This window comes from Scyliorhinus canicula, chromosome 10 (genome assembly GCF_902713615.1).
Source record: "Scyliorhinus canicula chromosome 10, sScyCan1.1, whole genome shotgun sequence".
NCBI classification, from domain to species: Eukaryota; Metazoa; Chordata; class Chondrichthyes; order Carcharhiniformes; family Scyliorhinidae; genus Scyliorhinus; species Scyliorhinus canicula.
The window spans coordinates 66,844,030-66,858,026 of NC_052155.1; the positions used below are offsets into that span (position 1 = coordinate 66,844,030).

Genomic DNA, 13,997 nt, shown 5'->3' on the forward strand with positions numbered 1-13,997 from the left:
GGTTATACAGTACTCCTTTAGTCCTCCTTTCAGTTAACAAATACTCAAATTTTAAGGTTAACACTGATTACAAAGTACATATCAAACTACAAGGGTCTCATTAATACAAAATCGCTGACATAGATTGGTCAAATACACACACTCCGCTCTGAACCCAAGATGGTGCCTGTGGATTTCTCCTCAGAATCCCCCCAGATGATTATCACGTGAGTGTGTCCAAACTCCTCTCTCAAAGTAAAGCTTTCCCTTAACAGTTTGCATTTTGAAATCCAGTCCAAGTTTTTCAAATGACACTTTCAGCAAAGCTTCTGCTCCAATCAGAACAAATAATTCAGTCCAGGATTTTACTCCAACCCCTTTAGCACTTCATTATTGTGACTACTGTACAAACTGTTCAATTGCTTTAACCCCCATCAAATGGCATCAAACATTTAATTTATCACTGAAGTCTGCTGTCCCACTTTAATTCTGGTTACTGTAATTATCTCTTTAACTCCAGGTTTCCTCCGGTTTCTCCAGTTTCCTCACACTGCTCCGGTTTCCTCACACAGCCCAAAGGTGTCCAGGTTGGGTGGATTGGCAATGCTAAATTGCCCCCTAGTGTCCAAAGATGTGTAGGTTAGGTTACAGGTTTGTGGGATGGGGCAGGAGAGTTGGCCTATGTAGAGTGCTCTTTCAGATGGTCAGTGCCAAATCAATAGGTTGAATGGCCTCGTTCTGCATTCTACAGATTCTATGCTAACTCAGAACACTTTATTTACTGTTCCTTGTGTTATGGGCTAGGGTTTAGAGAATCCCAAAGTGTATCAAGGAGTTCACCTGACCCACAACTTTTAATAGATTGTGGTATGGGGAGCACATGGCCCACTCTACAGGTGTGGTACAGCAGAAATGGAAAAGTATTTTTTACAGCAAAACAATGTTTATTCTATGAACTCAAGTTAACCTTTTTAAAACATACAGTGAACATCTTAGCAATCATTAATTCAAATACAACCCCCAAAGACTACAACACTAAGTAATTCTTAAGCTGTCCTTTTAACATCCATAAGACTTAAAAAAGAACTTTTAACAGAAGCACATCAGGTTAAAGGCACTACTGAGAGCAGTTATTAGTTTTAAATCACCAAAGGATCGATTTACAGTTTTTAGATCACAAGAGAGAGAGACTATACCCCTTCTGGCTGTGACTGCAGCTATCCAGCTCTGAAAATGAAACGAAAACACACCCTGCAGCAAACAGCCTAAAATGAAAGTAAAAGCTGACAGACAGTCCAGCTCCACCCACACTCTGACATCACTGCAGTAATAAACACCCATTTCTTAAAGGACTCTCACTACAGATATTTACATACACACCCATTTATAAACACCCATTTCTTAAAGGTACTGTTCCATGACACTTGAATTTTTCTGAACAATACCTTGATCTCTGTTCCCTTAGCTTCAGTCATCTTGAGACATTGGGTGGGATTCTCCGATAATGGGGCTAATTGTTGATGCCATTGTGAAAACCATGGAGTTTCACGACGGCGTCATCGGGCCCCCAGGTGCAGCAATTCAGCGGCCCACAAGGGGCTAGCAGGGACACAAAGTGAAGCGCCCGAGGGAGCGGCTGCCGATCGGCCGCCGATATGCGGGTAGTGTCATTGACATGATGCCGCATCTGAACAGCATTCTCCCCCCACACACAGCCATCGCAGGCAAGGTGGCCGGCAGACGTGCACCCCGAGATTCAGAGACGGCGAACTGGACACCCACCTGGATGCCGTGGAGCCGAAAAGGCAGATTCTGCACCCCGGGCCGGACCGCAGGACAGTGGGCGCCATCGTTCAGCGCATGAGGGCAGAGGTGGCAGACGGCGTCAGCACCATCGGGCCTGTGGCCAGGACTGCGGACCAGTGCAGGAAGAAGCTGCACAACTTCCTCAGGGCAGCCTGAGTATATACCCAGCACTGTGGCCCTGGCACCAACCATCCTACCCCCCCCCCAAACAAACATGTGAGCCGCCCACCCCCCCACCCCCTAAGGGGGCGGTACCACCTCCACCCTGACCCACATGGCTGCACCCACCCATGCCAGCTGCAATGGCCGGGTGTCCTATGCACTGATGCCATCACAGACCAAACCGCTGGACTGCATGCGCCAGGCCGTCTAACACCATTGCTGTTTGTGTTTCCCCCACACCCTCCCAGAAATCCACATATAAGCGCAGGGGGCGGGAGAAGACTGGAGGGGGACCACCAGAACTGCGTCCCCTTACCTTGCCGAGCAGAGGGCACTGGACATTGTTGGCGGACGCGAGGAGCGAGAGGTTGCCGATACGGAGGTTGGAGCCTATCCTCACCCCACCGCCGCACCCCAGCCTCTCACCCCAGCCCCTCACCACATCATGCCGCACCCCCGTCCTTCTGTCTAACCATGCATGCTGTCTTGTGTCTTGCAGGATCAGTCAGCGATGGTCTCGGCCTATCCGGCACCCCCTGCCCCGAGCAAGGACCGGTACCCCCCAGGGACGCAAGCACCAACGGGGAGAGCAGCCGTAACAACAGCCCTCTGCCTGAGACGAGCCAGGACACTGCAACCTAGGGGACGGAAACGCAGGGGATGAACACGCAGCACACAATGACACAGGGGACGGACACACGGGATGAACACGCAGCACACAACGACACGGGATGGACACACAGGGGACGAACACGCAGCACACGACGACACGGGATGGACACACAGGGGATGAACACTCAGCACACAACAACACGGGACGGACACACGGGACGAACACGCAGCACACAACGACACGGGGACGGACACACGGGACGAACACGCAGCACACAACGACACGGGGACGGACACTCAGGGGACAAACATGCAGCACACAACGACGCGGGACGGACACACAGGGGACAGACACACAGGGGACGGACACACAGGGGACAGAAACACAGGGGACGGACACAGAGCACACAATGACACGGGACAGACACACAGGGGACTGACACACAGGGGACGGACACACAGGGGACAGACACAGAGCACACAATGACACGGGACAGACACACAGGGGACGGACACACGGGATGGACACACGGGGACGGACACACAGGGGACGGACACACAGGGGACAGAAACACAGGGGACGGACACAGAGCACACAATGACACGGGACAGACACACAGGGGACGGACACACAGGGGACGGACACACAGGGGACGGACACACAGGGGATGGACACAGAGCACACAATGACACGGGACAGACACACAGGGGACGGACACACGGGATGGACACACAGGGGACGGACACACAGGGGACGGACACAGAGCACACAATGACACAGGGGACAGACACACATCACAACACAACACAGGAGACCCCGGGGTTCGAGTCTGATGATGACAGACTTTCCATCGCTGATGTCTCCTACACCCTCCACCATCGCAGAGACTAACCTCGGTTCGGTTCTTTAGCGATGAGGCTCCTTGGGCACTCACTGGTGGGAACCATACAGCCGTTCTGGTACAGCAGGTGGAAGTAGGAGCAGCTGAGGGGCTGGACGGTCGGAGGGCAGCCCAACCCCGGCAACCAGCTGCTGCCCAGATGGGTCCTGGGTTCCTAGAATATCCATTCCCATCCATAGATCAGGTGCAGTCAGCGACCCATGGACTAGAGGAAGGGACGGCGGCAGGCTTCCAGCACCTACAGATGCAAGTGTAGAAGTCCAACCACCTGCAGGAGCAGGGAATGGTGCCGATCATGCGTGCCACACAGGCCAAAACCGCACGGGTAGCGTCTGCAGTGGAGGCAATGGGGGCAATGGTGTCGGACATGGGTCAGGTTTTGCAAGGTGGGGGCTGTGGCCCAGGGCATGGCTGCCCACTCACAGGCAGTCATGTGCCAAAGCCAGCTGAAGATTGCAGCAGCATTCCTCAGTGTTGCCCAGTCCCAGCAGGCCATGGCTGAGAGCATCAAAGCCATTGCCCAGGTGCTGGAAGGCGTCACACGGACCCAGAGGGAGATGGCGCAGTCCCAGAGGGAGGTTGCACAATGCCAGTCAGGGATCGCCCATTCCCTGTGCTCCATGGCCGTGAACATACAGAACCTGGTCGATACCAGAGTGGGCCTCCAGGGCCAGCAATGCCAGGTGTCGGGGGGGCCTTGGGGTTTGGCTCTGCTCGCACCCCCGTCCCTTGGAGAAGCCATCAGGCACCCCGAGGGAGGAGGTGGTGCTGGGGCCCATGCGGGTGACTCCTGCAGGGGATGTGCCAAAACACCGCAGGACCTCACACTACCACCCCCCTCTGTCCCTGATGCATCTGGTGGGCAGCGGGCAGAACAGGGTGGCACCACACCAGCCTGGCCCATCCAGGCCGGGCTGCCCCAGGAAACGTGTACCAACGGGGACCCTAGTCGCAGGGCAGGGGTCACAGCAGTCCACCTCCACTCCTGTTATTCCGTCTGGGGATCCACCTAGGCGTATGATCGGGCCCGTATGGCCAGAAAGACAGACAACAATTAAGTTGGCATGGGTGCAGGGCACAGTTTAGTTCTAGGGGCAAGGGCACAGACTGTATATACCTATGCAGAATAAACACCTGTTATCACCGATGGAAGCTGCCTCTGTGCTCTGCCTGATGAGTGCGGGCGTGGGCCGATAAGTGAGGGCCACTGTGGGTGGGGGATGTTGGAAGAGTGAGTCCCAGTTGGTGTGCCGCACAGCCTCCCAGACAGCCCTCCAGCCTGAGCGGCTGGCACCTGCTGGTGCCGCCGCTCCTGCTGCCCATCCCTGCTGCCATGGCCACCATTTGATGGCACTGCTCTCACTGGGAGCTGCCCTTAGTGTGGCCCTGGCTGTTCGGCCGGGTGGGTGTCCCTGGATAGTTGGTGAGGGAGCCAGCACCCATCCATACGGCCGTTAACCATGCGCTTACCGAGCACCGGGGTGGGTGTCCACCAAGATGCCGTCGTACTGGCACCCGTTGCATGGACACAGCCCTGTCACGGCGGTGGACACCACCCTGTCATGGCGGGGGTCCCCGACTGCTCAGCCTGTCCCTCCCCCTTACATGACAGGGTCCCCCAACAGCAGCCACAGCCGGTGTCCATTTTGGGAGCCTCCACGCCAACTCCTACCTCCTCCCGCTGCCGCATCAGCCATCACGCCAGCTTCATAATTTTTTATACGTGGTTAGAACCTCGCCATCGGGACTTCGGCCACCCGGGCCGCAGAATCGTACAGGCTCCGGAGAATCGGTCGTCGGGCCACCTAATGCAATTCTGCGGGTCGCACGGCGGGTGCTGTATCGTGTTGAGGGGTCCGGAGAATCGGAAATCAGCACGTAACCGGCGTCAGCCGAAGAAACGACTCTGTCGCCAAAATCAGCTTTGACGTCGTTTTCACGCCGATTTCGGCGTCAAGAGTCGATTCTCTGGCCAATCGCATTTTGCGATTTCAGTACGGACCTTCGGAGAATCAAGACCATTCTTTCTGGACTGTAACTTATTCCTTAGGAAGCCGGCATCTTTGCAACACCCTTGTCCTGTCCAGCCTCTCCTGGCAGAGTTGAAAGAGGGCTCCTGTCCCCAATTGCAATATATCCAGCTAAAAACAAAACTTAAAAGCTTTTCTATCTTACAACCTTACCACTTGATAAGCAACCACTGCTGGTTTATTAACTCTTGGTGCTGTAGCCCTCTCTAAGCACAATCGAAACGAAAACCAGGTGAATCTAACTATAGGTTTACCCTTCCTTCCAAAAAAAACATTAACCACATTTAAAACTATACCTTATTTCTAATAGTGAGAAGTCCAACAGGTTTATTTGGAATCACTAGCATTCGGAGCATAGCTCCTTCATCAATATAAATCCCTTAAAACTACCTTTGTTTCACTAACAAACATTACACTGGAGATGCCTTCCATTAGTGAAACTAGATATATCTTTCAGCCACCTTTAAGTCCCCATAAACTTGAAGCCTTCAATCTGAGTGCAAGCTCCAACCCACGTTTTGCATGGTGACCACCAGAGTCAGTATTTCCTCTGCTTTAGCACAGCACTGACTGTGTGTGTGTGTGTGTGTGTGTGTGCGCCTGATCTCACTTTCTCTCTCAAATCCTTTGCAAACGGCTCGCCTGTTTTAAATGATATCTTAGAAAACCCACAGCCAGGTACCACAATGGCTTTCTATTTTACCCTTCTCAGTAATGATTTATATGGACTATGAGTCCAGGGAAAAATGCTAATTCTCTAGAGCCCCAACTCTATTCTGTCTTGGAATTTAACAGGTTAAAGTGTAGCCTTTTAAAAAGCCTGATATTCCGAATACTTGCATTTGAGAATTGGAGACTAACAGGTGGCCCACAGTCAACACAGCTCTTCTTGGATTTGAACATCAAGAACCTTGCTCCCAGTAAATCATACTTGTGCCCCCCTTCGCCCCCAACACCCAGGCCAGTCGTCGGACAGAAGATAGAGCAGCTCCAATGTGTGCAGGAGGGTTTCCTGATGCAGTAGGTAGATAGGCCAACAAGAGGCGAGGCCATATTGGATTTGGTACTGGGTAATGAACCAGGACAGGTGTTAGATTTGGAGGTAGGTGAGCATTTTGGTGATAGTGACCACAATTCGATTACGTTTACTTTAGCGATGGAAAGGGATAGGTATAAACCGCAGGGCAAGAGTTATTGCTGGGGGAAAGGCAATTATGATGCGATGAGGCAAGACATAGGATGCATCGCCTGGAGAGGAAAACTGCAGGGGATGGACACAATGGAAATGTGGAGCATGTTCAAGGAACAGCTACTGCGTGTCCTTGATAAGTATGTACCTGTTAGGCAGGGAGGAAGTGGTCGAGTGAGGGAACCATGGGTTACTAAAGCAGTTGAAACACTTGTCAAGAGGAAGAAGGAGGCTTATGTGAAGATGAGACGTGATAGTTCAGTTGGGTGGCTTGAGAGTTACAAGTTAGCTAGGAAGGCTCTAAAGAGAGAGCTAAGAAGATCCAAGCGAGGACATGAGAAGTCTTTGGCAGGTAGGATCAAGGATAACCCTAAAGCTTTCTATAGGTATGTCAGGAATAAAAGAATGACTAAGGTAAGAGTAGGGCCAGTCAAGGACAGTAGTGGGAAGTTGTGTGTAGAGTCCGAGGAGATAGGAGAGGTGCTAAATGAGTATTTTTCGTCAGTATTCACACAGGAAAAAGACAAAGTTGTCGAGGTGAATACTGAGATACAGGCTACTAGACTAGAAGGGCTTGAGGTTCATAAGGAGGAGGTGTTGGCGATTCTGGAAAGTGTAAAAATAGATAAGTCCCCTGGGCCAGATGGGATTTTTCCTAGGATTCTCTGGGAAGCTAGGGAGGAGATTGCTGAGCCTTTGGCTTTGATCTTTAAGTCATCTTTGTCTACAGGAATAGTGCCAGAGGACTGGAGGATAGCAAATGTTGTCCCCTTGTACAAGAAGGGGAGTAGAGATAACCCCGGTAACTATAGGCCAGTGAGCCTTACTTCTGTTGTGGGAAAAGTCTTGGAAAGGTTTATAAGAGATAGGATGTATAATCATCTGCAACGGAATAATTTGATTAGAGATAGTCAACATGGTTTTGTGAAGGGTAGGTCGTGCCTCACAAACCTCATTGAGTTTTTCGAGAAGGTGACCAAACAGGTGGATGAGGGTAAAGCAGTTGATGTGGTGTATATGGATTTCAGTAAAACGTTTGATAAGGTTCCCCACGGTAGGCTATTGCAGAAAATATAGAGGCATGGGATTCAGGGTGATTTAGCAGTTTGGATCAGAAATTGGCTAGTTGATAGAAGACAAAGAGTGGTGGTTGATGAGAAATGCTCTGACCGGTGTCCAGTTACTAGTGGTGTGCCACAAGGATCTGTTTTGGGGCCGTTGCTGTTTGTCATTTTTATAAATGACCTGGAGGAGGGTGTAGAAGGATGGGTGAGTAAATTTGCGGATGACACTAAAGTCGGTGGAGTTGAGGACAGTGCAGAAGGATGTTACAAGTTACAGCGGGACATAGATAAGCTGCAGAGCTGGGCTGACAGGTGGCAAATGGAGTTTAATGCAGAAAAGTGTGAGGTGATTCATTTTGGAAGGAATAACAGGGGCTGTTTAGCACACAGCTAAATCGCTGGCTTTGAAAGCAGACCAAGCAAGCCAGTAGCACGGTTCGATTCCTGTAACAGCCTCCCCGAATAGGCGCCGGAATGTGGCGACTAGGGGCTTTTCACAGTAACTTCATTTGATGCCTATTCGTGACAATAAGCGATTTTCATTTTCATTTTTCATTTCAACAGAAAGGCAGAGTACTGGGCTAATGGTAAGATTCTTGGTAGTGTGGACGAGCAGAGAGATCTCGGTGTCCATGTCCATAGATCCCTGAAAGTTGCCACCCAGGTTGAGAGGGTTGTTAAGAAGGCGTATGGTGTGTTAGCTTTTATTGGTAGAGGGATTGAGTTTCGGAGCCATGAGGTCATGTTGCAGTTGTACCAAACTCTGGTACGGCCGCATTTGGAGTATTGCGTGCAGTTCTGGTCGCCTCATTATAGGAAGGATGTGGAAGCTTTGGAAAGGGTACAGAGGAGATTTACCAGAATGTTGCCTGGTATGGAGGGAAGATCATATGAGGGAAGGCTGAAGGACTTGAGGCTGTTTTTGTTAGAGAGAAGAGGGTTAAGAGGTGACTTAATTGAGGCATACAAGATGATCAGAGGATTAGATAGGGTGGACAGTGAGAGCCTTTTTCCTCGGATGGTGATGTCCAGCACGAGGGGACATAGCTTTAAATTGAGGGGAGATAGATATAGGACAGATGTCAGAGGTAGGTTCTTTACTCAGAGAGTAGTAAGGGCATGGAATGCCCTGCCTGCAACAGTAGTGGACTCGCCAACACTAAACGCATTCAAATGGTCATTGGATAGGCATATGGACAATAAGGGAATAGTGTAGAGGGACTTTAGAGGGGTTTCACAGGATGGCGCAACATCGTGGGTCGAAGGGCCTGTACTGCGCTGTAATGTTCTATGTTCTATGTTCATGTGACCATTACCACAATTCCATGTTACCGAAAAAAACAGTGCCAAAATATAACAAACCTGTTCTTCCTCATAAAGGTAGGTTAAAAATACCACGATAAAATAATAAATTAATGATACCTGCAATAAATAGAAGCGATATTAATTTAGATTATATTAATACGTTGATATTAGATTTGATCAGGAAGGTCACCCAGAATTTGATGAACACTCCTTTTAAATACAACAAAATCTGGACCGAAAAGTTATGACATGGAATATTAACCTACAAGTACTTAATATACTGATCCAAAAGTTGCATAACATCAGGAACTGCTGTGCTTGCAAAGATATGTCCCTTCATGTGAAAGGCATTACTTTTAAAAATGACTCCCAAAAAATTAAAAGTATTTATGATCTGTAGAATTTCATTGAATAAATATAATATTCAATTAAAACCAATACCGCCACATTGAACATATGACTTACAGCTATTGGAATATATCATAGGGTCATTTGCTATCCATGGTTTGGTGTTCAATAATTTCTTGGCATATATTCCTCCTTGATGTAATAAATGTTTAGAGTCTATGGAGGTGATCTCATTACTTCACTTTATTAGACTCAGGATCTCATCATAAAATAAGTGGCTTTCGTTTTGAAGCATAAAACAAAACCAGTCTCAAAGTAATTACACTAAAATGGTTCACCTTTGATGGGCTGGATTTTAATATGCAGAGAGTGGTATGGTACCACAATGATTATGTAGAAACCTGGAATAATAATCCACAGCCAGGAGTTCAAATCCCACCATGGCAGCTGGGGTTCTCAATTCAATTAACTTAGTAACTATGTAATTTAAAGAAAGTAATTAATGTTTGAAAGAAAATCAGGAATGGTGACCACGAATGTACAAAATAGGCACAAAGCCCATCTGTTTCTTGAATGGTGTGTAGAAAGAAAATCTACTATCCTTGCTCAGCCTGAACTATATGTGACTCCAAACCCACAGAGACGTAGTTAACTTTTAACTTCCCTCCGAAATGGCCGAGCAAGACACTAGGGCCAGGATTTTCCATGATATCGGCAAAGGCTGATGTCGGGTGGGAAAAACGGTGTTGAAGCCACCAATGACAATGGCAGTTTTCTCCGCCATTTTGCGCGGAATTTTGAAAAATAAACTTTAAGTCACAGGTGCCATAACATACCTCTGCCAGGGCAGTCTCTGTTTCGACATGAATGGGAGCAGAAAATCCCAGCCTAAGTTTTCAACAAAGCACTATTCAAGGGCAATTATAGTGAGAAATGAATGCTGATCTTGCTAACAACACCCAAGTCTCAAGAGCTATGCATGAAGGCAGATTGCCTCCTTCCCCCTGCTCACATAACCTGTCAGTGTCAAGAATCAGAACAACTGCATTCATAACAATAAACATTTAAACACTTTTCACACAGCTATTGAGTTACTTAAGCAGGGTAAATGCTCAAAGGTTTGTTCATTCACCTGTGCAGCAGACAGTTATTGCGACTGAAAACTAAACTGAAACAACAAGGCCGGAGACCTCCCAGAAATGCAGTGTTGACTCAGTTTCAAAAACCAATGTGAAGCTCAGATTGCACAGCCAGCTTTTCACTTCATATTGAACGGCTCTCTGTGTAAGGGGTGATGTGTTGGGTAGGCTGGGTCAATGTGGACTGCGTTTGATGCAGTGTAGCGAGAGACAAACTTCAAACACTTGATAGATGCAACACGATTTTATTTAACATCTAACTATTTTACATGTTCAACTGTGGGTTGACACTGTGCTGATTTGACTGGAGACCTGAGGCTAGCCTGACCAGACTAACTGACTACCACATGTTGTTTATACTGGCTATGCTCACGAGCTCCGACTGTCTCAGGGGCTGGATCCCGAGAGAGCGGGAAAACTGGTGCCCTCTGGCTTTATAGTGATCGTGTCCTGTCTGGTGATTGGCTGCTATGTTCTGTGTGCTTACTGGTCATCCTGTGTGTCAATCACTGCCTGTCTGCACTCCATCATATACATGGATGTATATCATGACATCTCCACCTCTTGTTTTTAAAAAAGTGAGTGCTCAGATAATAAATAGTAAGGTGTATGTGCATGAAGATGTGTATATGTACGTGACTATATAGAGAATACGCTAAAATGGACTTATATACATAGGAAGGTGTCGCTAGTGCAGATATAGGGCAGATGAAATGGTCAAAAAACGATTCTTACAGATGTCAAAATGATGAGGTAACAAAGTTGTGCAAATATTCAGTCTATAAGTTTAGTCTCTGTGGTGGGCGACGAATTCTGGTTGACCGAATGAGCATTTGGCCCTGTTGAGTCGGAGGCCATGCTCGTAGATCCTGTGGAATACTCACTTGAGGCGATCGATGGGTTCTTGAAGAGTTGTGGACCAGATAATGACATCGTCGACGTACACTCGCACCCCCTCGATGCCCTCCATCATCTGTTCCATGATGCGGTGAAATACCTCTGAGGCAGAGATGATGCCAAAGGGCATTCGGTTGTAGCAGTAGCGACAGAACGGGGTATTGAATGTGCACAGCTTGCGACTGGATGCGTCCAGCTGTATTTGCCAGAACCCCTTGGAGGCGTCCAGCTTCGTAAAGAATTTGGAATGAGCCATCTCGCTGGTTAATTCTTCTCGTTTTGGTATCGGGTAATGTTCCCTCATGATGTTGGGGTTTAAACCTTTGGGGTCGATACAGATTGGAAGCTCCCCTGACGGCCTCTTGATGCAAACCATGGAGCTTACCCACTCCGTGGGTTCTGTGACCGTTGATATGACACACTGGTCCTGGAGGTCTTGCAACTGCTGCTTTAGACGGTCCTTGAGATGTGCCAGCACCCGATGTGGTGCATGAACCACAGGGGTGGCGTTTGGTTTCAGTAGGATTTTGTATCGGAATGGGAGTGTGCCCATATCGTCGAACACGCTATGGTACTGCGCTATGATGTCATCAATTTGAGCCTGGAAGTTTTCATCAGATGAGGTCGTCGCCTGTGAGGATGACATGGTGTGGACTCGTTGAACCAGATTCAGGAGTTTGCAGGCCCGAGCACTGAGCAGGGATGCTCTGTCAGGTCCTACAATCTCAAATCGCAGCATTGCTTCAAGTGACCTATTGGAAATTCCGAGTTGGCATGAGCCACTGGCAGCAATGGCATTGCTATTGTAGTCAAGGAGCTGGCAGGCCGGTGGAAGAATGCTTGGTCTGACGCAGATAGTGTCGAGATCGGATTTTGAAATGAGGTTCGTTGATGTGCCGGCGTCCAGCTTGAAACGGCTGCAGGCCTTGTTGATGGTGAGGACAGCACACCACTCGTCTGGATCCACGCTTAGGATTGGGAGGTGTTTCACCATCTTTGAGAAAGGCAGCGCATGCTTGGTAATGATGCCCACCCGGAATGAGGATTTGAGGCACCCGACATCAGGATCCGATGGGCTGTCGGAGTCTGGCACGGCCTGCTGAATCAATCGGACGCCATGGCTGGGATCGCTGGATGCTGGGCAGTGGAGCAGATCTGCAAAGGGCAGCGTAGTGGCCAAGCTTGCCACACTGTCGACACCATAGTGATTTTGCCAGACATTGCCGCTTTAAATGGGTGGAGCCACAATTCAGACACGTCATGATGCCAACGTCAGCGCGAATGACGTACGCACCTGCGCAGGCTGGTTGTCGGTCTCGCCGTCCCCTCGGTCGTGGCGCGCATGCGCTGGAGCCCGGGAAAAGCGCGCGAAATGGCCACTCTCATCAAGACTCAGGCCCTGCATTTGTGCGATGGCCTGCACCCATTCTGCCTCATGGGGGGTTAGCTTAGCCGTTTCTGCCGCCCTGATGTGGGAGTACCAGTTGTTAGCATGTTCGTGGAGAACGCACGTTTCGATGCCGATGGTGAGGGTGAGCTGCTTGACTTTCAGGAGCTGCTGGCGAAGGGAATCAGAGTGGACCCCGAAAACGATCTGATCCCGGATCATGGAGTCAGTTGTCGAGTCATAGTTACATGATTGCGCGAGGATGCGGAGATGGGTCAAAACGGATTGAAAAGGTTCATCCTTACCCTGAAGCTTCTGCTGGAAAACGTACCGTTCAAAGCTCTCATTCACCTCAATGTCGCAGTGGCTGCCGAACGTCAAGAGGACTGTTTTAAATTTTGTCTTGTCTTCGCCATCTGCGAATGTAAGGGAGTTGTAGATGTGGATGGCGTGGTCCCCGGCTGTGGAGAGGCGATCTTCCTGGCGTCCGATGCGGCCTCGAGGTCGGTGGCTTCAAGATAGAGTTCGAACTTCTGTTTGAAGATCTTCCAAATTGCACAGAGGTTGCCGGCGATGCGGAGCTGCAGAGGAGGGCGGACGTTGTCCATGTTTCCGGGGGATGGCTGTTTGCTGGTCAATGCTGATTCACTCAAGGTAGGTCCGTCAATTTTCAGCATCCAAACCTGGTACCATGATGTGTTGGGTAGGCTGGGTCAATGTGGACTGCGTTTGATGCAGTGTAGCGAGAGACAAACTTCGAACACTTGAAGAGATGCAACACGATTTTATTTAACATCTAACTATTTTACATGTTCAACTATGGGTTCACACTATGCTGACTTAACTGGAGACCTGAGGCTAGCCTGACCAGACTAACTGACTACCACATGGTGTTTGTATTAGTTGCTGCTCACGAGCTCTGACTGTCTCAGAGGCTGGATCCCGAGAGAGCGGGAAAACTGGTGCCCTCTGGCTTTATAGTGGTTGTGTCCTGTCTGGTGATTGGCTGCTGTGTTCTGTGTGCTTACTGGTCATCCTGTGTGTCAATCACTGCCTGTCTGCACTCCATTATATACATGGATGTATATTATGACAAGGGGAAGCGAGATTATCTCAGTCAGCTGGCGGGGCAGAGCCTAAAAGCAGGCAAGCCAGCAATTCCAAGATCGGGAAGGGT

At 49.3% G+C, this 13,997-nt stretch overlaps 1 protein-coding gene across 6 annotated transcripts in view; it reads left to right on the forward strand.

Moving 5' to 3' along the window:
• The window catches only part of LOC119972430 (cyclic nucleotide-gated cation channel beta-3-like), a 226,451-nt gene that overhangs the window by 201,176 nt on the left and 11,278 nt on the right, over positions 1-13,997 (forward strand). The window contains exon 18 of one of the 6 annotated variants that reach the window (XM_038809107.1): positions 2,447-2,674. The exons of the other annotated variants lie outside the window; for them this stretch is intronic. Coding sequence (XP_038665035.1) covers positions 2,447-2,611 — 165 coding nt within the window. The 3' untranslated portion in view covers positions 2,612-2,674. Of the gene's footprint in view, positions 1-2,446; positions 2,675-13,997 lie in introns of those variants that run through there. 6 annotated transcript variants of the gene reach the window in all.